General features: G+C 66.6%; 2 protein-coding genes across 5 annotated transcripts in view; one reads left to right on the top strand and one right to left on the bottom strand.

Annotated features, from left to right (window-relative positions):
• Positions 1 to 4,768: 4,768 nt before the first annotated feature.
• On the top strand, positions 4,769 to 8,402 carry LOC128827956 (transcription factor Sp5-like). Its single transcript, XM_054012183.1, has 2 exons — positions 4,769 to 4,914; positions 7,448 to 8,402. Exons 1-2 carry the CDS (start codon positions 4,769 to 4,771, stop codon positions 8,400 to 8,402), a joined length of 1,101 nt encoding a protein of 366 aa, XP_053868158.1.
• A 2,157-nt stretch (positions 8,403 to 10,559) lies between these two features.
• Positions 10,560 to 25,259, bottom strand: part of ARHGEF25 (Rho guanine nucleotide exchange factor 25) — a 43,337-nt gene continuing 28,637 nt past the window's right edge. For 3 of the 4 annotated variants that reach the window (XM_054013072.1, XM_054013073.1, XM_054013075.1), the window contains 14 exons: positions 24,095 to 24,184; positions 21,596 to 21,720; positions 21,079 to 21,145; positions 20,515 to 20,618; positions 20,045 to 20,114; positions 18,210 to 18,299; positions 17,665 to 17,757; positions 16,241 to 16,291; positions 15,356 to 15,433; positions 14,596 to 14,787; positions 13,026 to 13,206; positions 12,328 to 12,536; positions 11,968 to 12,069; positions 10,560 to 11,464 (listed from right to left, as the gene is read on the bottom strand). In XM_054013072.1, the coding sequence (XP_053869047.1) occupies positions 11,375 to 11,464; positions 11,968 to 12,069; positions 12,328 to 12,536; positions 13,026 to 13,206; positions 14,596 to 14,787; positions 15,356 to 15,433; positions 16,241 to 16,291; positions 17,665 to 17,757; positions 18,210 to 18,299; positions 20,045 to 20,114; positions 20,515 to 20,618; positions 21,079 to 21,145; positions 21,596 to 21,720; positions 24,095 to 24,184 (1,542 nt within the window). In that variant the 3' untranslated portion in view covers positions 10,560 to 11,374. The remainder of the gene's footprint in view (positions 11,465 to 11,967; positions 12,070 to 12,327; positions 12,537 to 13,025; positions 13,207 to 14,595; positions 14,788 to 15,355; positions 15,434 to 16,240; positions 16,292 to 17,664; positions 17,758 to 18,209; positions 18,300 to 20,044; positions 20,115 to 20,514; positions 20,619 to 21,078; positions 21,146 to 21,595; positions 21,721 to 24,094; positions 24,185 to 25,259) is intronic. The other variant, XM_054013074.1, reaches the window with a different exon arrangement.

Raw genomic sequence — 25,259 nt, 5'->3', positions numbered from 1 at the left:
GCCAGGACGCCTGGGTTCTATCTCCAGCTCTGGGAGGGGAGTGGGGCCTAATGGTTAGAGTTGGGGGGGGGGTCTTGGAGCCAGGACTCCTGGGTTCTATCTCCAGCTCTAGGAGGGGAGTGGGGTCTAGTGGTTAAAACCCACCCACCCAGCATCAGCTGTCCTGGCCCCAACCCCCCAGCTCTGGTCAGGGTGCAGGGCGGGGGGAGCCGGGGCGGGAGATAGGGGGCCCAGGGCCCAGAGCTGGGGGGGGAGCAGACTGGAGCTTTGTTTTAGCAGTTCAAAGCGATGCACCGGTTGTTTGCACTTCAAAGGGCGCAGCTGGGCCCGCGCGGAGTAATTAACAGCTGCATTACGAGGGACCCCCTGAAAGAGCCCCCCCCCCCGCCGCCACTGCACGTGCGCGCTCACACACAGACACACAAGCACGAATGCACACACACACCTGCTGCAACTACACACACACACACACACACCCCTGCTGTGACTGCACACACACACACACACACCCTGCTGCAACTACACACACACACACACACACAGACACACACACCCTGCTGTGACTGCACACACACACACACACACCCTGCTGCAACTACACACACACACACACACAGACATACACACCCTGCTGTGACTGCACACACACACACACACCCCTGCTGCAACTCCACACACACACACACCCTGCTGCAACTCCACACACACACACACACACCCTGCTGCAACTACACACACACACACACACAGACACACACACCCTGCTGTGACTGCACACACACACACACACACACACACCCCTGCTGCAACTCCACACACACACACACACACCCTGCTGTGACTGCACACACACACACACACACACCCTGCTGCAACTACACACACACACACACACAGACACACACACCCTGCTGTGACTGCACACACACACACACACACACACCCCTGCTGTGACTGCACACACACACACACACCCCTGCTGCAACTACACACACACACACACACACCCTGCTGTGACTGCACACACACACACACACACACACACCCCTGCTGCAACTCCACACACACACACACACACACCTCTGCTGCAACTACACACACACACACACACACTGCTGTGACTGCACACACACACACACACACCCCTGCTGCAACTCCACACACACACACACACACACACCCTGCTGTGACTGCACACACACACACACACACCCCCTGCTGCAACTCCACACACACACACACACACACACACCCTGCTGTGACTGCACACACACACACCCCTGCTGCAACTCCACACACACACACACACACACACCCTGCTGTGACTGCACACACACACACACACACACCTGCTGCAACTCCACACACACACATCCCTGCTGCCATCATGCACATTTGCACACCCAGAGCTGTCACCATGCACACTCACACACACATCCTTGCCATTACTCACACACAAACATAAACACCCACCACTATCACACACACACAGGGTTGTGTGAGATGTGTCTAGGAAACGATGCCTCTTCCCTGACTGCATTGGACCCTACACATACACACACACAATCACACCCGCCACCGTTGGTCCACACAACCTGCCCACAAACACCTGCCAGTGACACACACCCCAGCTGCTGCCGGACATTCACTGCATGCACACACTGCACGCACACACATGCTATGGCAGCACCACGTTCACACACACACATACATAGACAACTCACACGCACCTACCATTGCTACACTCACACACCTGCCATCATTGATACACACACGAACACCCCAGCTGCTGCCACACATGCAGTGAACAAGCACACACACTGCTCACACACATTGCACAAACACACTGCATGCGCACGCGCGCACACTGTACAAACACACTGCATGCGCACAAACATGTGCACTGCACATACACACTCACTGCACAAGCACACTGCATGCACATGCACACTGCACAAATGCACATGCAGACTGCACAAATGCACTGCCCGCATGCACCCCAGAAACACATGCACTGCAAAAACACACTGCACGCACACACATATACTGCACACACACTGCATGCACACATACATACTACACACACACGCACTGCACAAACGCACTCTGCACAAACTGCACAAACTGCACACACACACATACTGCACAAACACACCGCACGCACACACACACTGCACAAACAATGCACTACATGCACACACGCACTACAAACACACTGCACAAACATATGCATTGCATGCACATACACACCCACTGTGCACACACACACATGCACTGCTGCACCGCACATGTGCTGCTGCCACACTCATACAACACTCACACACACAACTCCCATTGCTACACACACACATGCACACACACACACATCTCACTACCATACCCACCCACTTCTGCCTCTTGATACAACACCCAGCTTACGGCTGCCTGATCTGGCCCTCCTGGGGGAGAGGATGCCCCCTGCCAGCAGCCCCCCACGCACCCCTCCCCATAGCACTGGGGCCATGCCCCACACCGATCCCAGTTCCCATCGCCATGTGCTAGACAGTTCCCTGCAGATGGTGCCCCCGGCCCTGTCACCCGCCGCCGAGCCGTAGGGCGAGCTGCAGCCGGCCAGCTGAGGCCTGGTGCCGTCTACACTAGCATTGTGTGAACACGTTTGAGTGACAGCTGTCCTGTAGACATGGCCAGGGAGGGGGGATACCAGCTCCTTGGCCTGGGGGGATGGGGTGAGGTCCTGGCACATACCAGAGGGCTGAGAGGGAGGGGGAGACAGAAACAGCCCCTCCCAGGGCGTTCACGGAAACCCACCCTAGGGATGGAAAGTGCTAATGGGGGGGGAGGGGGCAGCCCAGAGCCAGGAGATAAGGCAGCACAATGGGCTATTTGCATACAATGCCCCGCACCCAGCCCTGGGGCTCATCAAGGGCCTTGGGGGTGGGGGAGGGGAGGAGAGCTGGGGGAGGGGCAAACCTGCGATGGAGTGGGGAGGATTCAGAGCCTGGCTGACACCCGGCTCCCCCCTCCCCGCCCCGTACATGCAGCACAGCACCCCCTCCTCCTGCCAGGCTGGGGCCCATGTGCTGCTGGGCACTCGCTGTCCTAGCTGCTCGCTCACCGTATCTCACCACCTGGGAAGCGCGGGCGGATGCCAGCCCCTGTCTGGCTCCAGCAGCCACAGCAAGGCCCCTGCCGAGCAGCGGACAGGGACGGGGGCAGCCGGGCGCCATCCCCCAGGCCGGACACACAGACACAGGTGGGCGTCACCCCCCAGGCCAGACACACGGACGCGGCACAGGGTGCACCCCTAGGCCGGACACACGGACGCGGCACAGGGCGTCACCCCCCAGGCCGGACACACGGACGTGGCACAGGGTGCCCCCCCCCAGGCCGGACACACGGACACAGGCGGGCGTCACCCCCCAGGCCAGACACACGGACGCAGCACAGGATGCCCCCCCAGGCCGGACACACGGACGCAGCACAGGGTGCCACCACCCCCCAGGCCGGACACACAGACGCAGGCAGGCGTCACCCTCCAGGCCGGACACACGGACGCGGCACAGGGTGTCCCCCCCAGGCCGGACACACAGACACAGGCGGGCGTCACCCCCCAGGCCGGACACACAGACACAGGCGGGCATCACCCCCCAGGCCGGACACATGGACGCGGCACAGGGTGTCACCCCACAGGCCGGACACACGGACACAGGCGGGCGTCACCCCCCAGGACGGACACACGGATGCAGGCCCTGTCTCAGGGCCGGAGCCCATTCTGTGTGGAAGGAGGCGGCCAGCTGGCCAGTCTTGGCAGAGCGGAGCCTTGGCAGACCTCGGAGAGGGGGGGGGATATCATCTGTCTGTCTGTCCATCCATCCTGCTGTCATTCTGTCCATCTTCCAGTCAGTCTCTCTCGCTTTCCCGCAGGTGCCCCTCACCGGGGTATCTGGGAGCAAATAACGTCACTGGCTTCAAGTGGGTCTCTGACCCACTCCCCAAGCCAGGCATGGGAGAGTTGATGTTTCATTCCCCCCTCCCTTTCCCCAGAAGGGGTGGTCTGTGGGGCGGATCTCGGGGCGCCCTTCCCCGCCCCCCACTGTAGAGTCACACGGGGAATCTCCAGCATATCCGAAACTCCCGGGAGTGTCCCAAGGCGCTGGATACGAAGTGAGCCACGCAGCAGTGGGCCCCCAACAACCCAGTGGCCACCTGATCCTGGGGTGCCAAGTGGAGGGGATTCCCGTGGGCCCCTCCCCGCGTCTGTGTGGCCACAAAGCAGGAAGGGGCCAGTTGGGGTGGCCACTAGACACAGGGAGGCGGGATGGCCCAGTGGTTAGAGCCAGGAGGGGCGTCCTGGACCCACAAACTCCCTCCCCTGTCCTAGATGCAGCCAGCTCTGGGGTGAGTCCCGGGGCCAGGCCCTGCTGCTGGGCTGGCATGTCACGTACCCAAGAGGAACCATTTGCTGAATCCCATGCGCTCATTCCCCTCCCCCCCGACTCCCTAAAAACCCCACCTCGCGCTGTACCTTTCAAGAGATAAAACGAGCCCCATCGGCCCCTTTGCATCCATAACAAGCGGCCCAGCGGGGAGCCCGGCGCTTAAAGGAGACCCAGCCAGACCCCTTTGAAATCCCTCCATCTAGTTTAATGATTGGTTCGCTCCCGGACTTCAAAGGCTGCCTCCCCTCCGCACTCCTGATTGGCTGAGGGGGCAGCCCCAAAAAAAAAAAAAAAAAAAAAAGTTTGCGCGCAGGGGGAAAAGCGCAAAGATGCGGCCGGGGGAGAAGCGGCGGCTGGAGAAGGAGGATGACGCCTGCGAGCCGCGGCGCGCCGCGCTCCACGGAGCAGCCCTGAGCCGCCGGCCCTGGCCACAGCGCGCACGGCCCCCGGCTCCCGGACCCCAGCCCTGCTGCAGGTAAGGGGCGTCCCTTCCGGCCGGGAACGCGGGCGATCTCCCGGCTCCCCGCCCCAGCGGGGTGGGGATGGGCCGAGGGACCCCCCCACACCCCTTCCCAGCTGGAACGCTGCGTGCGCCCCGGAGAGCTGCGCCCTTCCGTACCCGAGTCCTGCGCCCTGCGACGCAGGGAGGCGAACCCTGTGCTGGGGGGATGTAGGAGCACTCCGAGGGCCCCGATTCTGAGCTGGAGGCAGGTCGCTGCCCGCAGCCGGGGGAGCAAAAAGAGGCGATTCCCATGGAAGATCCTCTCCGTGCGCTTTGCGTCGCTGCTGCTTAGCCTGGCACGGGACAGGGACCGTCTCCTGGTCCCCGGCCCGCCCTCTGGCTCCCTCCCCCTCAGAGCTGAGCCCAGCGGAGGGCAGCTAAGCCTCGGGCTGTGCAGACCCACGTTCCTTGGGCGTCTTCCCCGGGTCCCCTGGGGCCTAGCGGGTCCGTCCCCCGCAGAGACACATGGAGCCGGCCAGCCGCGCCCGCTCGCTCCGCCGGCGGGTTCCACCGCCGGGTCCTGGGCCACGCCAGGGCTGCCCCAGTCACAGCGGAGCTGCCTGCCCCGAAAAGTTGATTCTCCCAGAGGGGCTGGTGGGGAGCCCCAGGGACCAGAGCCCGGCTGCACACTGGGACAGGCAGGCTAGTCACCAGCTGTCACGGGGTGCACCGTGTCCCCTGCCCCCCAGGCCGCGAGTCCCAGGTCAAGCACCCCCGACCCTCTAGCCTGTGACAAAGTCAGAGGGAGCGGAGCGCTGGGTCCTCCTCCCTTTCTGGCTAGGGTTGGGGGGGGGTCATATTTTCACACTCCCTCCTCCCCCCAATCACAGGGCATGAGTCACTCGGCAGGGCCCCTGCCCCTGCGAGAGCCTTCTCCTCTGCAGCCCCTGCCACCCGCCTCTCCCAGGGCTCCGGTTCCCCTGAAACCTCAGCCGAGCCCCCTTGTCCCATTTATAACAGGGTAGGCTGGCTCGCCCCTCGCAGGCATCTGTACGCTCCTGGGCGTGGGACACTGCTTGTGCGTCAGGGTGAGCACCATGCTCAAATCACTGGTGATACGGGATGCACGGCCAAACCACTGGTGATACGGGATGCATGGGGCAGTCTCTGTGTCTCCCTTGTGGTGCAGGGGCCAGGGCTGCCTAGTGAAGATCCCCCAACCTCTGGGCCGGACTCTGCTCCCAGACACAAGGGTGAAATCCGGCGTGAATTCAGTGGGGACTCCAGAGCGCCGCCCATGGGACCGGGCTGGGGATTGGTGGGCGAGCCCCCCTATACTACAGCAAAGCAAAGTTCTCAAACCCTAGAGAGAAACACTCCAGGATCTCCAAGGTCAAATGTCTCCTGGTGGAAACAGACACGGAGCCCCGGAGACTGCTGAGAACAGACCCTGTTGGGTATCGTGGGCTGCCTGTGCCAGGCTCAGTCTAACCGCCACCCCGTGCAGATGGGCTGGGCAGTCCTCCATCCTGGCTTGGGTTAATAACCCAGCGTTGCAAACGCCTCAACTTTCTAGTCACCCCAGGGCTGCCAGTGACACAGACAGAGGTGACCTGCTTGTCATCTCTTAGGATGCAGGAGTTGGGGGCTGTGCCCTGCGCCAAGCTGTGAGCCCGGACGCTGGGCACCGGGAGGGTATAATAGACTGGGATCTATTCCCACCAATGGGGGGGGAAGCCTCACCCCCGAGGCCTGACCCGCCCTGGGCAGGGCACACCCACAGCTGCCAGGGCAGGAAGAGGAGTTTGTACCTCCAGACCCGCAGCTCCCAACCCAGAACTCCACTCAGGCAAGTCTATGGGGCTCCCAAGTCTGAGCGGTGCCCTGAGGTGTGCCCAGCGTTCCCGGGGGGGTCACCCAGGAACCGCATCCAGCCTCCCACCCCCACCCTGGCTCTCTCCTGCGCCCGCTGCCTCTCCAGGCAGGAGGCTAGGAAGGGCAGGAGCCGGCTGGGTTTGGGGTGGGTCAGTCCTGCTGGGGGAGCTGGTGCCCGGGCACAAATGGGGGCCATTCGCATCAGAGGCTAATGAGCACCTCGGGCTGGGGTTGCAGTTCTGTTCTGTGGGGCCCTGGGCACCCCCTAGAGGCAGGACTTGTGGAGCTGGGGAGGGGGGTGCCCCAGGTGGGTGATGGTGCAGCTTGGGGGGCCGGAGGCACGGTGGCTGGGGGGGTGTGATGCTGTGATGGGAAGGCAGGTGGGTGATGCTCTGGCAGAGGAGAGGGTTGCTGTGGGGGGGGCAGTCAGGTGATGTAGGGGCTGGGGGGTGACCCTCTGATGCAGGGGGTGGGAAGATGCTCAGGCTGGGGGGGCAGGTGATACAGGGCTGGGGGGTGACCCTCTGGTGCAGGGGGTGGGAAGATGCTCAGGCTGGGGGGGAAGATGCTCGGGGGGGGGGAGGAGATGCAGGGGCTGGGGGCAAGCTGCAGGGAGTGGTACTGGGAGGGGGGTTGTTCTCACTGCTAGGCCCGGCCCTGCCTGACTCCAGCTCTCTCTGCCCCAGGACAGGACCCCCGTCTCCTCCCCCGAGCGAGCTGCTGCCCACCACCCCTCCTTGGCATTCCTGGCAGCGGCTGCGGGACCCTCCTCTGCGGACTTTGCCCCGGCCGCCTATGAGGCTGCAGGTGGCCCTGCTGGGATGTTTCAACTCTGGAGCAACGAGGTGCCGGCCGGCTCCGGGCTGAGTGCCCACGCCATGGCCTTTGGGCTGCCCAAGGCGCAGTACCCCGGGCACGTCGCCCCGGGCTCTCCCCTGACCCCACCGGCCGAGCACACCTACTCCTTCGAGCTGTCGCCGGTCAAGGTCCTGGCTCCCCAGGGGCCGCCCGGCTCTTCCTACCACTTCCCTGAGGCTCAGGACTTCCCCAGCTTCTTGGAGAGCTCTGGCGGCATGGCCCCCCGGCCCCTGGGCCCCGGCCCCCCCAATGCCCCAGCGGGTCCCGCGGAAGATGCCCCCTGGTGGAGCCTGCAGCAGCCCACCCCGGGCCACCTGCCTGCCTTCCACCTGAGCCGGCCCCTGATGCTGGGGCCACAGCCCCCGCTCCCAGCCCTGCTACACGGCTCCCCCAAGGGGCTGCTGGGCCCGGCCCGGCGCTGCCGCCGCTGCAAGTGCCCCAACTGCCAGGCGGGCAGCGAGGAACCGGGCAAGAAGAAGCAACACCTGTGCCACTTGCCGGGCTGCGGGAAGGTCTACGGCAAGACGTCCCACCTGAAGGCCCACCTGCGCTGGCACGCGGGCGAGCGCCCCTTCGTCTGCACCTGGCTGTACTGCGGGAAGAGCTTCACCCGCTCGGACGAGCTGCAGCGCCACCTGCGGACTCACACGGGCGAGAAGCGCTTCGGGTGCCAGGGCTGCGGGAAGCGCTTCATGCGTAGCGACCACCTGGCCAAGCACATCAAGACCCATCAGGGCAAGCGGGTCAAGGGCAGCGGGGCCCAGTTGGGCACCATCAAGCAGGAGTGAGGGGGCGGCGGACGGTGGGGGGGCACGGGGAGGGCCGGCGCGGCTGCTATTGGGGACAGACCTGCGGGGGGGAGGGAAACTGAGGCACACGCTCCTGGTCCCACATACGAAGACTCCACGTTGTGCGCACGCACCTGGAGACACACGGCCGAGGCAGAGCAGGTCCAGCCTGGGATCTGCGGGAAAGGTCCCAAATCCGGCCGCTCAGGCCAACTGGGAATGTTCGAAATATCCCAGGTGGCCCTGATCACGCGGCCCAAAGCGCTTGGTTCCTCCAGGGTGGACCCTAGCGTCTCCACGGTGCCGGGCGGGTTTTCCCCAGGCGGCCTGCGGGACAGCCAGGGCCATCCCTCTCCACCGGAAACTTTGAGACAGAAGCCGTGAGACCGTTTGGAGTTTGGCATTTCCCGACAGAAAACATCGCCTTGGGAAAGCTTTGGGTCGAAGACACACACACCCACACACCCCCAAGCACCCCGGACATCTGCAGAGACGCCCCCCCCCCGAGCACCCTGGCCACCCCGGCCACACACAGAGACGTGCCCCCAGATACCTGCGGAGACGCCACCCCCGGAGCACCCCGGACACTCGTGGAGACGCCCCCCCCAGAGTGCCCCCAGCCACCTGCAGAGATGTCGCCCCGGAGCACCCCGGACACCTGCGGAGATACCCCCCCAGAGCGCCTGACTGCGGAGACGCCCCCCCAGGAGTCTCAAATTTGCACAGCGCGTTCTCTCTGGAAAAGCCAGTCCTTATGACCCAGGGGTGTGTGGGGACCCCCCGCCCCGGGCCTCCTCCCTCATTTATCTTCAGCAGGAACAATGGAGCAGCCAGTCCTGGGACCGGCTGCATGGGGGGGGCAAGGGAGGTTGGAAGTGGCTAGAACTAAACACAGGGCACTGAGACCCCCCCTGTCCTGGGGGAGGCCTGACACCTGGACCCCACAGTGAACATGGGGGCAGCTGTCAAATCCCCCTTCCCCCGCGGGTGCCCGCGCAGTCACTGTGACATCACAGCGCGTGAGGTCACACACACGCTTCTGACACTAGCATGGCGGGGGGGCCAGCTCCAGGGGGCCAGGCTGCGCCCCCTGCCCCATGTACAGCGCTTGACACCCATTAAATGCCTGACACCGCCCCAGCCACTCTGGTTGGTCCAGTCTCTAGGGCCCCGGTGGGAGGGAGCGGGGGGGACCCCGACCCGGCTGAGATGGGGGTTGCGCCCAGAGAACGGGGGCAACCCTGGGGCGCTGTGAGGCACCACCAGAATGTGGCCACCTCTGGGGGGAGGGGAGGGCTGCACTGGCGAGGGGCTGAGCCCCCGTGATCCCCCCGCTCCCACCCCACCTGCGCCTTTGGGGGGACAAGGTGCTGAGCCCACATGGGGTTCTGGGGGGCAATGGCAGAGCAGATCCCCCCACTTTGGGCCCACAGCGGGGAGGGCTGTTTCAGGGAGCACATTTTTTGTGGGGGGGGGATCCAGGAATCCCTCGAGGGGGGCTCATTCCTGGGGGAGCTGTGGAGTGGGAGGGGGGCAGAGCCAGCAGGTGGGTAAACACTCCCCCATCCCCTGCAGGAGGGGGAGCTGGCTCTGAGATCTGATCTGTCTGAATGCCCCCCTCCCCCCATGGGCATAAACAGGAAAGCCCCCCGCCCCATGTCCCTCACTCAACCCACAGCCCCCATACCCCCAACCTGCACCCCCCCACTAGTCAACACCCTCCAAGCTAGCGGCTGTGAGTGCAGGATGGGGCTGTAGGCACAGTCCGTGGGGCTTCGGGGGCCCCTCCTGCTGCTTCTCTCTGGCAAAAGCGGGGCCCCACCTCACAGCCTTGCCTGGGGCGCCCCGCTGCCCCCCACCTCTGGGGCCGGGCCTGAGCCTGCCAGGGGTGTCAGCAGCATGAGGAGGTGCTGCCCCCATGCCCTGAGCCCCGGGGGGCCCCGGGGAGCCCCGTGGCGCATGGCGCTGCCCCTGGCAGCAGAGCCCATGCCCCGGAAATGGGCCTGCCCCACACAAGCGCGAGCCCTACACAGGACCAGGCTCCTACGGATGGGGGCGGGGGCTGGGGGCTGCCCCCCCAGGAGCGCAGGAGGTGCTGTCACCCCCTAGAGGCTGGGAGTGAGGTGGGGCTCCGAGCTCAGTCAGTTTTTCCCCATTTGATAAACCAAAAACTTTATTATTAAACAAAATAATTCCCCTGCTCCCTGCCCAGGGCCCGGCAGCATGCATATACAGGGGCCTGCGGGCCCGGGGGGGCGAGGTCCCTGGGGGGCGGGCCCAGGGGGGCCCCGCATTGCATTCCCTGGTCCAGAAAGGGGGCCTGATTCCCATGGGGAAAGGTGAAGCCTGGGAGAGAAGCCGCCTTTGGGCTGGGCGGCTGGGCCAGGCTAGAGGGTTGGGGGGCGGCCATGTTGCAATCTCTGGGGCCAGAGATGGGGGGTGGGAAGGGAAGGGCCCTGACAGCGTGGGGCTGCTAAAAGTTCCCCGGGAGCAAGGATGGGATGTCTGGGAACACCCACACACACACATCCCTGCCACAAAGCAGGGGGAAGTGGGGGCCGCAGCTGGGGGTCAGGGCGACTGGATCGGGGTCTGGCTGGGTCCAACCCAGCTCCCAGGCGGGGGCAGAGGCACCCTTCCCATCTGTCCAGAGCCCCATTTGCCCCCTCCCCAGCACCCCACTGCCCAGCCCCATCGCAGCTCCATGCACTGACGGGTCCTGGGTGGGGGAGGGGCAGACCCCCATGCCCCCCTCAGCATGAGGGTCCTTGGCCAAAAGGAAGATGCTCAAGGTCACGTCCATGGTCCCTGCCTGGCTGCCCCTCCTCCCAGGGGGGGCAGCGTGGGGTGTGGGGCTCCAGGTCTCCCCGGCTTCACTCCAGTCTCCGAGGGGGGCCCCAGCCGTTCCTCGCGGGTCACTGCCTGGGTTGCGAGGGGGCAACAGCCTCCAGAGTCCACAATGGGGGGGTGGGTCACAGCTCGTCTTCGTCGAGTTTGGCAAGCCGGGCGCTGGGGGTGTCGGAGCCCGGCTCGGGGAGCGGGCAGCCTGCCCCCCTCAGGACCTGCCAGGGACAAACGCAGCCAGAGTCGGTACCCCACCCCCAGCCAGACTCCAAAGCTGGGGAGCGCTGGCTCCTGCTCCCCAGAACCTGCGGTTCCCCCCCCCAGCACCACCAGGCCTCAGCCCCGAACTCACAAGAGCCGACAACAAACCCCCAGCGGACGGGAACCATTGCAGATACGGGACTCGGGGGGCAGCGGGTTGGGATTGGGGGGCATCAGCTGAGCTCAGGGGGAGCCCAAGGCTGGGCTAGCAGGGGCTGCGGGTCAGGATTGGGGGGCACTGGCTGAGCTGCGGGGGAGCCTAGGGCTGGGTTGGCAAGGGGTTGTGGTTCAGGATTGAGGGGAACCGGCAGGGCCCAGCGGGACCCTATTGCAAAGCAGGAGCAGAAGAGACGTTCCCCAGTGAGCCCCCATTGCCCCAGCCCCCCCACACCTGCTCCCCACCCCCCAGTTCCAGCCCTGGAAGCTGCATGGCCCTTATTGATCTGTTCCCATCACTCACCCCAGGGGGGGGCTCGCCTGGCTTGGGGCCCCCGGGGAAATCGAGGCAAACATGGGCCGGGGAGGCCGTCCTGGGCGCGGGGGAGCTCTGGCTGCGGGCGGGCTGCAAGGGAAGCGCAAGGAGAAGTGGACCCAGGAGTCCTGGCTCAGGGAAGGGGCTTCCCCAAGGCTGGGCTCCCCAGACCCCGACTTCAGTCCCTGCCCCCCACCCCCTACCTCAGCTGGCCCCCAGACCCCGACCTCAGTCCCTGCCCCCCACCCCCTACCTCAACTGGGCCCCCCAGACTCCAATTTCAATCCCTGCCCCCTACCTCAGCTGGCCCCCCAGTCCCTGCCCCCCGCACACCAATCCCCCCAGTACCTCAGTGGGCAGCGGGTGGCTGCTGGGCAGGTAGATGGAGGGCAGGGAGGAGTTGTAGGCCCGGAGGCCGGGCCTCATGTTCCTGTCCATGGAGGCGGAGGAGTGGGGGCGCATTGGGCCGCTGGGTGGCGATGCCCGCGGGGCCCCCGCCCAGCCCAGGCTGTGGGACTTGCTCTCCCGCCGCTGGTACTCGATGGGCGACTGCAGCGCTGTTGGGGGGAACCACACGGGGCAGCACGCGTGTCACATGCTGCACAGAGCCACATGCACGCTCACACGGCGCACGGGCCGCACACGCCTGGGGGACAGCTCCCCTACCCTGACCATTCTGGGAACCTCTCACCCTGCCGGGCCATAGGTAGGGCAGATAAGGGGGGAGGGGGGAAAGTGCACCCAAGGGGAGGTGGCTAGGGCAACTTGGAGGTCTGAGGGGGGCTAGGGCAGCCTGTGGGCGGAGCTGTGGACGGGACGTCCCAGGGAGGGGCTGTGGGCGGGGCAGCCTGTGGGCGGAGCGGTGGGCGGGACATCCCAGGGGCGGGGCTGTGGACAGGGCAGCCTGTAGGCGGGACATCCTGGGGCAGGGCTGTGGGCGGGGCAGCCTGTGGGCGGGACATCCCAGGGGCGGGGCTGTGGGCGGGGCAGCCGAGGGCCGGGGGAGGGGCTGGGGCAGCCCCGGTGGAGGAGTGGGGGGCACCTACCATTGAGGAAGTCGCGCTGGGTCTCCAGGATGTGGCTGATGTCGGCTGCCCAGGCCCGGGCGATCTCGGGGGCCGCGGCCTGGAGCACGTAGCGGACGCTGCTGCGGTCGGCGCCCCGCGACGTCAGGGCGAACTTGCAGGGGTCATTCTCCACGCCCTCCTCCAGCCCCAGGCAGCTGACCTGCCGCAGGGAGCCCAGCCTAAGAGGGGAGCCGGCCCAGCCCCCTGCCACCGGCTGCCCCCTCCCCCTGCCACCGGCTGCCCCCTCCCCCCAGGGGCCTGGGGCCCACACTGGAGCGGGCAGGCGGAGGCACAGCGGGGGGCGCTCAGTTCCCCTCGAGGGTACCCGGGCTCTGGTCCCAGTCCCCCTGGTGCAGAGGGGCAGGGAGGGCTCCCAGGCGTGGGTCACAGGGCGGGGAGGGTGCAGTGGCGGGGAGCAACCCCCTGGCGTGGGTCACAGGGCGGGGAGGGTGCAGTGGCGGGGAGCGACCCCCAGGCGTGGGTCACAGGGAGGGGGCAGTGGCGGGGAGCGACCCCCAGGCGTGAGTCACAGGGCGGGAAGGGCGCAGTGGCGGGGAGCGACCCCCAGGCGTGAGTCACAGGGTGGGGATGGTGCAGTGGCGGGGAGCGACCCCCAGGCGTGGGTCACAGGGCGGGGATGGTGCAGTGGCGGGGAGCGACCCCCAGGCGTGAGTCACAGGGTGGGGAGGGGGCAGTGGCGGGGAGCGACCCCCAGGCGTGGGTCACGGGGCGGGGACGGTGCAGTGGCAGGGAGCGATCCCCAGGCGTGGATCACAGGGCGGGGACGGTGCAGTGGCGGGGAGCGACCCCCAGGCATGGGTCACAGCACGGTGATGGTGCAGTGGCGGGGAGCGACCCCCAGGGGTGGGTCACAGGGCGTGGAGGGCGCAGTGGCAGGGGGCTGCAGGGGCCACAGCACATGAGGTCCCAGCCCCTCACTTCCCACTCCCTTTGGCCGCTGCCCCTGGGAAAGGTGCCTGCAAACCCCATTTTGCCCCCTTTGCTGTGTGTGTGTTGGGGGGCAGGTCGGGCAGGCCGTGGGTCCTGTCCTGCAAGATGCCCCCAGGGTTTGAGCTGGGCACCAGCTTCCAACCCTTTGGGTCTCACCAAAGGGGGTAGGAGGCTCCTCTGAGAGGCGGGACTTGCCTGGGTGGGCGGAGCTTCCTGAGGCTAGGATGGGGTGAGGCCTGCTAGGGGTGAGGCTCCCTGGTGGGAGCTGGACTTCTGGCATGGGCAAGATCTGATAAAGGCAGGGCTCCCTGGTGGGGCCGTGGCTTGCCAGAGGTGGGGCTCCAGGGGGGGGGGCAGGGCCAGCCAGGGGCGGAGCTCCATGGGTGGGTGTGGCCTGCTAGAGGTGAGGCGGGGCCTGCCAGGGGTGGAACTCCATGGGTGGGGTGTGGCCTGCTAGAGTTGGGGCGTGGCCTGCCAGGGGTGGAACTCCATGGGTGGGGTGTGGCCCACTAGAGGTGGGGGCTGGACCTGCCAGGGGCGGGGCCCGCTAGAGGTGGGGGCGGGGCTCCCTGGCTGGAGGCGGGGCTCCAGGCCGTACCTTGATGCTGCTCTTGAAGAGGTAGGCGGGCGTGGCGAAGGCCTTGCGCCGCTCCAGCGGCTCGCTGAGGATGACGAGCTGCTCAAAGAGGAAGACGCGTCGCTCCCTGCAGCGCGGCAGGAACCCGCCGTCCTGCTCCGTCACCCAGAAGGTGTCCTGCTGCAGCAGCTTCCCCTGCGCCGTCAGCTTGCCCTGGGGGGGGTGGGGGGGGGTCACGTGGGGGCCAAAAGCACCCCTACCCCAGCCCCCCCAACTTCCTGTCACCCCCCCTGCGCCCCACCAACACCTAACCCACCCGGCCAGCGCCCCCACCTGACCACGCCCCAGCCCCCCATCAGTACCCACTCCATCTGGCCAATCAGGGGACAGCCCTGGCCCCACGGGACCCACTGGGGTGCTCAGGTTCGGATCCCAGTTCCAGGGAATCCTTGGGGGAAATCGGTGCCCCTTGGTGGCCGTGCGGCGAACAGGCGAGAGGGCAGAACGCAGACAGGAACCGGCTCGGCACCCTGGAATATGGGCAAAGAGCCATGCCCCCCCCAACACCCCACAGGGACATGGACCCCTCAACCCCCCCCAGTGGGCACAGACCCCCTAATCCCCCCCCCACATCCCCGGGTCCTCGAGTGCCCCTGGGGGGGCCATGGCAGGCTGATAGCAGAGCCTACTCCATCCCCCTGCGGCGGGAGCAAAGGCTGCCCCAGCACAGGGCCTACGCGTGGGGGTGGAGACGGTTGATTGGAGCCCCCCCAACTCCTACCTCGAAGCCCTGCAGCCGCCCCACGTTCATCATGTCGTTGCAGCGCTTGGGCACGAAGCACATCACCTCCACGGCTTTCTGTGAGGCAAGGGGGGGTGAGAGCCGGGGGGAGGCCCTGGGCCCCGTGCACCCTGGGGGGCAGGAGCTGCAGATACTTGGGGCTGCAAGTCAGGAGTGAGGGGCACTGGCAGAGTTGGGTGGGTTATCCCCAGACTCGCCCCCCCCCCCACTGCCCATGTAATGACCCAGTTGCTTTCATTTTCCAAATGGGAACTGAACCAACCCCAGGATGAACCTCCCTGGCAAACACCCGCTCCAGTCCCCTTGGAGACGCTGCCCCGTGCCCCCTCCAGTCCCACAGAGATGCTGCCCCGCGCCCCCTCCAGTCCCCACGGAGACGCTGCCCTTGCCCCCTACGGTCCCCACGCAGACTCTGCCCCTTGCCCCCTACGGTCCCCATGGAGACACTGCCCCTTGCCCCCTCCGGTCCCACAGAGATGCTGCCCCGCGCCCCCTACGGTCTCCACAGAGACTCTGCCCCTTGCCCCCTACGGTCCCCACGGAGACGTTGCCCCTTGCACCCTCCAGTCCCCACAGAGACACTGCCCCGTGCCCTTTCCGGTCCCCACGTAAAAGCTGCCCACTGCCCTCCTGGTCCCCATGGAGATGCTGCCCGTGGTCCCCCGGTTCCCATGGAAATGCTGCCTGCTGCCCCCTGGCAACCTCACCCTGTCCCCATGGAAACGCTGCCCAATCCCCCCGACAATGCTACAGAACTGGGATGGTGCATTTTCAGAAGGCGACCCCCAGCCCAGTGGGGCCTTGCCCTGGGCAGAGGCTTGTGGGCCGGGTGCCCCCCCCGCTCCCGGCTCTCGCCAGCCCTACCTCCAGCTGCTCTGTGTCCATCCCGGCCTTGCTGTAGTACTTCAGGAAATCCTGGGATGCAAGAGAAAACAGGACTGAGAGATGGAAAAGGGGGTGCCATGACCCCCCCAAGGGGCTGGCAATGGCCCCAATTAACCCCCAAGCAGATGGCATCCCTCCGAACATGGACAGGGCAGGAGGAAGAAGCAGATGGCTCGTGCCCCCTGGAAGTGGGCAGCCTGGCATGGGCGGCTGGCTCTGGGGCGGAGCGTCCCTGTGACAAAGTGGGGGGTTTTCTTGTTTTCTGTGGAGTTTCAATGGTTTGCATGCGGAGGGGGTGGGTCTCAGTTTCCCTGGGTGTTACTGGTTTAACGAGGTGAGGGGAGAGGGAATTTGTTTTGCAGAGGACCGGAGAGAGGACATGGGGACCCAGCCGATGGCCGGTAGGATGGATACCCCAGCGACCGGTGACCTGGCGACCTGATGACCCGGAGGCCCAGCTGAAGAGACGCAGCCGGTTCTGGCCAGTGGGAGGACAATGGGCTGCAGAGTGAGGACCCAGTGACCTAACCAGCCGGTTCCAGCCAGAGGACAGAACCCAGGAGAGGAGGCCCCGGTTTACGACCCTGTTTCCCTGGAGAGAAGACAATGGACAGAGGCGGGGCCTGGGGCCGGGGATCTCAGAGGCCCAGCTGGGAGCAGGGGGGCTCTGGGCTGGAGAGGAGGAGCAGGCAGAGCCCACCTGGATGCAGAGAGACTGGGGTGTGCTGGGCTGAGGGAGGCCAGGCCTGAGGCCCTGAGAGTTTCCTGTGCTGTGTTCAACTCTCAATAAACCCTCCTGTTTTACACTGGCTGAGAGTCACTCCGGTCTAGAGAACAGGGTTGCATCAACCCCTTTGGGGGTGGAGGCCCGGGGGGGTCCAGAGCGAGTGGACTCCCTGAGGGGGCCCACGGCGAGAAACAGGTGTGCTAGGGCTTCGAGAGGTGTGGATCCAGGAGGTGGAGGGGCCTGACCCCGAGAGAGAGTGGACCCCCGGGAAGGGCTGTCTCACTAAAAGAGGCACCCCCCACGGACCTCACGGGGCCAAGAGTGGGCACGATCTGTGAGTCCGTGACAGTCCCCAGCCCTGGGCAGCCCGGCATGGGTGGCTGGCTCTGGGGTGGAGCATCCCTAGCCCTGGGCAGCCCGGCGTGGGTAGCTGGCTCTGGGGCAGCGCATCCCCAGCCCTGGGCAGCAGGGTGTGGGCGGCTGGTTCTGGGGTGGAGCGTCCCCAGCCCTGAGCAGCCTGGTGTGGGTAGCTGGTTCTGGGGCAGCGCATCCCCAGCCCTGGGCAGCAGGGTGTGGGCGGCTGGTTCTGGGGTGGAGCGTCCCCAGCCCTGAGCAGCCTGGTGTGGGCGGCTGGCTCTGGGGCGGAGCGCGTCTGGCCCTGGCAGACCTTTCTCACCTTGAGCAGCAGCTGGTATTTCATGATCCTCTGCACCGGCTTGATCAGCAGGTCATTGAGTTGCAGCCTGTGGCCCAGCTCCTGCTTCAGCTCCTGGGGAAACAGAGGCAGCACATCAGCCCCCTCGTGCTCCCCACGGGCCTGGGCCCACCCACCTCCCGGAGGGTCCAGCCAGGGTGGAGGGCAGATGGGGCAAACTGGGGTTCTGGCTGGGGCAGTAAGTGTGTGTGGGGGTCAGACGAGCCAGGGAGCGTTGGGGGTTGGATGGGTTGAGCTGGGGTCCCAGCTGGGGGAGTGAGGAGGGGTTGGATGGAGTGAGGTGGGATCCTGGCTGGGGGAGTGAGGGTGGGGGGCTTGGAAGGGGTGAGGCAGGACAGCAAGAGGGGAGTCAGACAGGGGGAACTGGGGAGAGAGGTGGGGGTCGGATGGGGCAGGTTGCAAAGGGCGAGTTGGGGACTGGGGGGGGTCGGATGGGGGTAACCAGAGTCCCAGCTCGGGGGGGGGGGTCATAGAGGGACCGGATGGGGAAGCTGGGGTCCCCTCACCTCAAAATAGGAGTCGATGTACTCAGAGACAATGTGCTCCGATTTGGGTTTGTTCTGGCAGTAAACGACGTACATGTGCAAACGGCGCTCCTGGAAGGGAACAGGGGGCAGGTGACAATGCTCCCAGGCACACGCCTGCACACGCCACAACATGCCCCACACATGCGCACAGCCCCCAACACGTGCCAGCCCATGCGACCACATGCTAATACACGCTGGAACATGCTCCCGCGTCTATCCTCGCAGAGGGGTGGCTGATGCCCGCTGGGACCTGCAGCAGCCCCCAGCGGAGGCGGTATGCCCAGCAGTTATGGGACCACAGGAGAGGTGGCAGGGCCCGTGCAGCACCATATGGCAGCCAGCCCCACGGTGCGGGGCCCTCGAGATGTGGGGGAGAAGGCAGGGGGGCAGCATAGATCAGGGGCGGGGCCCTCACTGTATGAGGGGTGGGGCATGGTGGGGCGGGGTCCTTGTGGCGTGATGGGGCAAAACCTGTGGGAGGGGCAGAGGCCATGTGGCGTGGGTGGGGTTCCCTTGGTGTGACAGGGCAGGACCTGGGCCCCACGGCACAGCGAGGCAGAGGGGTGGGGTGGAGTAAGCAAGTCATGAGAGGGCAGGGCCTGCGTGGGGTAGAGTCCTGGGGTGTGATGAGGTGGGGTCCTTGTGGCATGGTGGGACCTGGGGGCAGGGGGGGATGGGGTCTGGGGGCAGAGCGGGGCCAGGGGCAGGCTGGTGAGGCAGGGCTGGTGGTGGGATGGGGCCTGGGGGCAGGCTTGGGGTGGGGCCTGAGGGTGGGGGCGGGGCCAGGGGCAGGCTGGCAAGGCAGGGCTGGGGGTGGGGTGGGGCCTGGGGGCAGGGTGGGGGCGGGGCCAGGGGCAGGCTGGCGAGGCAGGGCTGGGGGTGGGATGGGGCCTGGGGGCAGGCTGGCGAGGCAGGGGTGGGGGCAGGGTGGGGGCGGTGCTAGGGGCAGGCTGGCGAGGCAGGGCTGGGGGCGGGGTTGGGGTGGGGCCTGGGGGCAGGGTGGGGGCAGTGCCAGGGGCTGGCTGGGGAGGCAGGGCAGGGGCAGGCTGGCGAGGCAGGGCTGGGGGTGGGGTGGGGCCTGGGGGCAGGGTGGGGGCGGGGCCAGGGGCAGGCTGGCGAGGCAGGGGTGGGTGGTGAGGCAGGGCCTGGGGGCAGGGTGGGGGCGGTGCCAGGGGCAGGCTGGCAAGGCAGGGCTGGGGACGGGGTTGGGGTGGGGCCTGGGGGCAGGGTGGGGGCGGTGCCAGGGGCAGGCTGGCGAGGCAGGGCTGGGGGTGGGATGGGGCCTGGGGGCAGGGTGGGGCAGAGCAGTGCCAGGGGCAGGCTGGAGAGGCAGGGGTGGGTGGTGAGGCAGGGCCTGGGGGCAGGGTGGGGGCGGTGCCAGGGGCAGGCTGGCGAGGCAGGGCTGGGGACGGGGTTGGGGTGGGGCCTGGGGGCAGGGTGGGGGTGGTGCCAGGGGCAGGCTGGCGAGGCAGGGCTGGGGGTGGGGTGGGGCCTGGGGGCAGGGTGGGGCAGAGCAGTGCCAGGGGCAGGCTGGAGAGGCAGGGGTGGGTGGTGAGGCAGGGCCTGGGGGCAGGGCGGGGGCGGTGCCAGGGGCTGGCTGGCAAGGCAGGGCAGGGTGGGGGCAGAGCAGTGCCAGGGGCAGGCTGGCGAGGCAGGGGTGGGGGCAGGGTGGGGGCGGTGCTAGGGGCTGGCTGGGGAGGCAGGGCAGGGTGGGGGCAGGGGCAGGCTGGCGAGGCAGGGCTGGGGACGCGGTGGGGGTGGGGCCAGGGGCAGGCTGGCGAGGCAGGGCACATGCAGCGACGCCCAGGACTCACGTGTTTTATAAAGAGCTGCGCCAGCAGGTCCGGGTTGTGCAGACATTTCTCCAGCTCTTTAAGGAAGTAACTGGGGGGAGGGGGGGCAGAGAGGGCTGAGAACCATGGGGCAGACCCCCACCGACCCACACCCCCCCCAACCCCCCAGGCAGCTGGGTGTGCCAGGGGCCCAGTGCGCGGCCTGGCATGGGCGCACCACAAGGGTCCACATCTGGGAGAGGGCAGAGCAGGGCACCAGACGGCTCTGATCCTGGTCTCCCTGATCCTGCCAGAGCCCGGGCACCCCCCTGCAGCGGGCGGAAGAGGGGGGCGCTGCAGAGATCTCTTAGGGGTATATCTGTGTGCCCCCCTGACCTATACGTGGGTGGGGGGAGGCAGCCGGCCTGGCCCTGGCAGCACAGGGAGACCCAGCCCCTGGGACAAAGCGTTGGGGGAGGGAGGCAGGGGGGGCGTCCCATCCCCCGACTCACTCCTTGTGCCAGTCGTAGATCTGGTGGATGTTCCCGAAGATGATCTTGTCCTTGCCCTCCATGTCCTCGGGCACGCCCCGGGCACGCATGGTTGCCATGTAGCCCTGGGGGCAGGAGGGGTGGGTTAGCAGGGAGCTGCCGCCGGGGGGCACATGGGGTGGGGCTCTGCTGCTGCCCAGACTGGGGCAAGGGGAGCGGGGTTCCTGGGGTGGGGGGGCAGGCCCCCGGTGGGAGGTACTGGGCCAAGGGAGAAGCATTCACTCATCCCAGGGAGGGGCCGTGTTCCCAGGGCAGAGCTTGGGGCTGAGGGAGGGGTCTGGGGGGGCTACCTGGGGGGCTCTAGGACTGGGCCTGCTGCTTGCTGTGGGGGGCTGCCCAGGGAGGAGGGCCCTATGGCTTTTGGCTGTTTGGGGAGGGGGCCCTGGGGTGGGGGTGCTGCCCGGGAAGGGGTCCCTAGGCTGGTGGCTGTCTGGGGAGGGGAGCCAGGGGAGCAGGGGCTGTTGGGTGAGGGGAGCCTGGGGGCTGGGGGCTGTCCGGGAAGGGGGGCTCTGGGGGGGTTCACACCTCCACTATCTGGCCCAGGTCCTCCACGTACATCTTCTCCGTCTCCACGAGCTCCGTGAGGACGAACCTGCCCACGGGAGGGAATGGCCACATCTGAAAGCGGGGAGGGGACACAGCCCCTTGTGAGACCCCCCCCATCCATCCTCCCCATCCTGCCCTCGGCCCCCTCCCAGCTCAAGCCCAGAGCGATGCCGGGGAGGGACCTAGGGTCCAGGTCGCCCCCAGCCCCAGGAGCCGTCCCTAGCAAAGCCCTGCAGTGCTGGGGACGCAGCCTCTGCTCCAAGCACCCCAGGACTCCCCAGCCCTGCCCCTGGCACCCACAGCCCTGCCCCTGCCCGCTGGCACCCCCCACCCAGGAACCCCCGTCCCTACCCCTGGCACCTCCCCCCAGGAACCCCCATCCATGCCCCCTTGCACTCTCATCCAGGAACCCGATCCATGCTCCCTGGCACCTCCCCCTGGCACCTCCCCCCTGGCACCCCCAGCCCTGTCCCGCGGGCGCAGCGGCTCCACTTACATACTCCTTTCTAAGGCACTCTTTCTCTCCTCCTCACTCGTTATCTCTTCCGGGGGTTGCCCGGGAAGCTCTTCAGGGGGGGCCAGGCCTTGGGGGTCACTGGGGATTTGAAGGGGGCTGGGGCCCTGCCAGGGGGAGGGGAGACACAGTTACGGGGCATGGAGCAGCCCTGCCCACTCCCACCCGGGCAGTGGCAACGGGCCTCAAGGCAGCTGGGGAAAGAGTCCTGGGAGACCCTGCCAGGTGGGGTGCGTGGAGGCCCGTGGGGAGCAGGGGCAGGGGCCCAGCACCTCAGGTCCGTGTGTCGGGCAGAGCTCCCCCATCAACAAACGAGTTGGCGCCTGCCCCTGGAAGGGGCCCTCGGGGGAGGGGCATGGAAAATTCCAACCACCTCCCCCCAGCACCCCAGTTGCTGAACCCCCCAGTCACTTCCCCCGAGAGCCAGGACGGGGCGGGGGGCACCTCCCATGTGAAAGCGAGTGCACAGGAGTGTGTCTGCTTGGAGCACCTGTGTGCACGTGGGGGCACATCTGTGTGTGCAATGGCGTGTGTGCGGGGCCTGTCTGTGCATGATGTGACGAAGTGGGACTGTTCTTAATGTTTTCCTCAGTTTCCCCTATGCAGTTCTTAAGTATCTAGGTGGTAGGATAAGGGTGTGTGGTTGCTGCAGAGCAAAGGGCCAGGGCACATAAATGCCCGACACTCTGTCTCCTGGCAACTGATGGCCTGGGCCCCTCCTCTGCAAAGGTGCCAACTGAAGGTGTTGGAGACAAAGGGGTCAGGTGACCTCCTGGCCAGGGAAAGAGACAAAGCCCAGAGAAGGAGGGGCTGGGCGGGGGTGGGAGTTTGGAGCTAGCTGGGGACTGGAAGGGAGGGCAGACGGGGGTCTGCCTCGCTGGGCCCCGGAATGGACCCGGCAGAGAGGTCCCGTTCACTGAACCTACAAGCTCCGTTTTAGACCATGTTCCTGTCATCTAATAAATCTCTGTTTTACTGGCTGGCCGAGAGTCACGTCTGACTGTGAAGTGGGGGGTGCAGGACCCTTTGGCTTCCCCAGGACCCAGCCTGGGCGGACTCGCTGTGGGAAGCGCACGGAGGGGCATATGCTGAATGCTCCCAGGAGAGACCCAGGAGGTGAAGCCGTGTGAGCTTCTTGCCCTGAAGACAGTCTGCTCCGAGGGAGAGGAGGCTCCCCAAAGTCCTGACTGGCTTTGTGGGGAGCAGTTCTAGAGCATCGCCCGGGGACTCCGTGACACATGCGTTTGTGCAAAGGGGTGTGCATGGGGTGTGTCTGCGTGTGCACAGGGTTTGGGGGGGAGTATCTGAGTGTGCACAGGGTGTGCATGGGGCGTGTCTGCATGTGCACGGGGTGTGTGTGTCTGCGTGTGCACAGGGTGTGCATGAGGCGTGACTGCGTGTGCACAGGATGTGCATGGGGTGTGCACAGGGTGTGAGGGGAGTGTCTGGGTGTGCATGGGGCGTGTCAGCGTGTGCATAGGGTGTGCACAGGGTGTGGGGGGGTGTCTGGGTGTGCATGGGGCATGTCTGCGTGTGCACAGGGTGTGCACAGGGTGTGGGGGGAGTGTCTGGGTGTGCACAAGGTGTGGGGGGAGTGTCTGGGTGTGCATGGGGCGTGTCAGCGTGTGCATAGGGTGTGCACAGGGTGTGGGGGGGTGTCTGGGTGTGCATGGGGCATGTCTGCGTGTGCACAGGGTGTGCACAGGGTGTGGGGGGAGTGTCTGGGTGTGCACAAGGTGTGGGGGGAGTGTCTGGGTGTGCATGGGGCATGTCTGCGTGTGCACAGGGTGTGGGGAGAGTGTCTGGGTGTGCATGGGGCATGTCTGCGTGTGCACGGGGGGGGGTTGCCGAGGGGACTCCTCTGCTTTGGGGAGATGTGGGTTGGGATTTCAGGGACCCCAAATGGCCAGAGATGCAGTTTCCATGGTAACTGCAGGCCGTGCATGGCATGCCCCGGGAACCGAGATCCCATAGCTTGGGAGCCGGGGCACAGTCACGGGGGGCGGGGGAGGGGGGGGGGCAGCAGACCTGCCTCGGGCATCGCGCCCCCAGGAGCATCCCAGAGCTCCCAGTCCCTGCTCCTGCCCCCCCAGCCCCGGGCAGACCCCGCTAGCTGGAGTGGGTCCCTCCAGCATGTGCAGTAGTGGGGAAGTCCTGCCGGGTCCCAGCCAGTGGCGGGGTCAGGCCCTGGAAGGGTTAAATGCCCCAGGGACCGGGACTCCTGGGAGTCAAATTCCCCAAGGACCCCCCACCAGAGTCAATCCCCACAGCGAACCCCCCCAGGGGCTGGCCTGGGCGCTGCTTCTCTGTGCCCCAACTCCCAGCCACCCTTGGTACCGGTGGGGCAGGATCTGGGGCTGGGAGGGGGCATCTAGCCCCAACACAGCACCCGGGCAGAGCCAGGGGCAGTGAGGATGACCTGGGCCCAGGGGGAAAAGGGGGGGTGTCTCCCGCGGCGCCCACCCCAATGCCCCCCCTCACCTGTGTGTTTGCCTCTGCGGAGCCCCCCTCCAGCAGACTGCACAGCAGAGCCAGGCCCGGCAGCCGCTCGCCCCCCGAGGGGCCCGATTCCTGCAACACACCGTGGGGGGGTGTCAGACGGGGGCTAGGGCTGCAGCTCTGCGGGGGGGGGGGGGGGGCACGCTCCAGAGGCTCACTTTGCTCTGGAGCAGGATGGGGTGTCTATACCCCCTGCCCCGATCTCCAACCCCCACAGCCCTCACTCTCCCTCAGGGCGTCAGGTGCCCCCCATGGCGGATCCCCTGTTTTCCAGGGGAAACTGAATTCATGAGGCTGTTTTCCCAGCCAGAACCTCAAGGCCCACCAGGGCAGGGGCAGCCCAAATCAGGGGGCAGATTGCGGGCGCTGGGTGTGTCCTGACACATCACCAGCTCCCTGTGCCACCCCTGGAACAGCTAACCCAGAGCACTCCCATGGCAGTGCCCAGCCCCCAGGAACCCAGCCCTCAATGGCAGTGCCTAGCCCGCGGGAACCCAGCCCCCCATGGCAATGCCCAGCCCGCGGGAACCCAGCCCACCATGTCAGTGACCAGCCTCCGGGAACCCAGCCCACCATGGCAGTGCCCAGCCCCCAGGAACCCAGCCCCCCCATGGCAGTGACCAGCCCCCGGGAACCCAGCCCACCATGGCAGTGCCCAGCCCCCGGGAACCCAGCCCCCCCATGGCAGTGACCAGCCTCCGGGAACCCAGCCCCCCATGTCAGTGACCAGCCTCCGGGAACCCAGCCCACCATGGCAGTGCCCAGCCCCCAGGAACCCAGCCCTCAATGGCAGTGCCTAGCCCGCGGGAACCCAGCCCCCCATGGCAGTGCCCAGCCCGCGGGAACCCAGCCCACCATGTCAGTGACCAGCCTCCGGGAACCCAGCCCCCCATGTCAGTGACCAGCCTCCGGGAACCCAGCCCACCATGGCAGTGCCCGGCCCCCGGGAACCCAGCCCCCCATGGCAGTGCCCGGCCCCCGGGAACCCAGTCCCCCCATGGCAGTGCCCAGCCCCCGAGAACCCAGCCCCCCCATGGCAGTGCCCAGCCCCCGAGAACCCAGCCCCCCATGGCAGTGCCCAGCTCCGGGAATCCAGCCCCCCATGGCATTGCCCAGCCCTGGGAATCCAGTCCCCCATGGTAGTGCC

Source organism: Malaclemys terrapin, chromosome 23 (genome assembly GCF_027887155.1).
Source record: "Malaclemys terrapin pileata isolate rMalTer1 chromosome 23, rMalTer1.hap1, whole genome shotgun sequence".
Taxonomy (NCBI): Eukaryota; Metazoa; Chordata; order Testudines; family Emydidae; genus Malaclemys; species Malaclemys terrapin.
Note: the sequence above shows the minus strand (reverse complement) of the source record. Positions and strands in the feature narration are given on the sequence as shown.

Bases quoted from the DNA above. Each gene is read 5' to 3' on its own strand.
- LOC128827956 (XM_054012183.1), top strand. From the start codon at position 4,769: ATGCGGCCGGGGGAGAAGCGGCGGCTGGAGAAGGAGGATGACGCCTGC. The intron at 4,915-7,447 runs GTAAGGGGCGTC...GCCCCAGGACAG, and splicing joins GGACCCCAGCCCTGCTGCAG to GACCCCCGTCTCCTCCCCCG.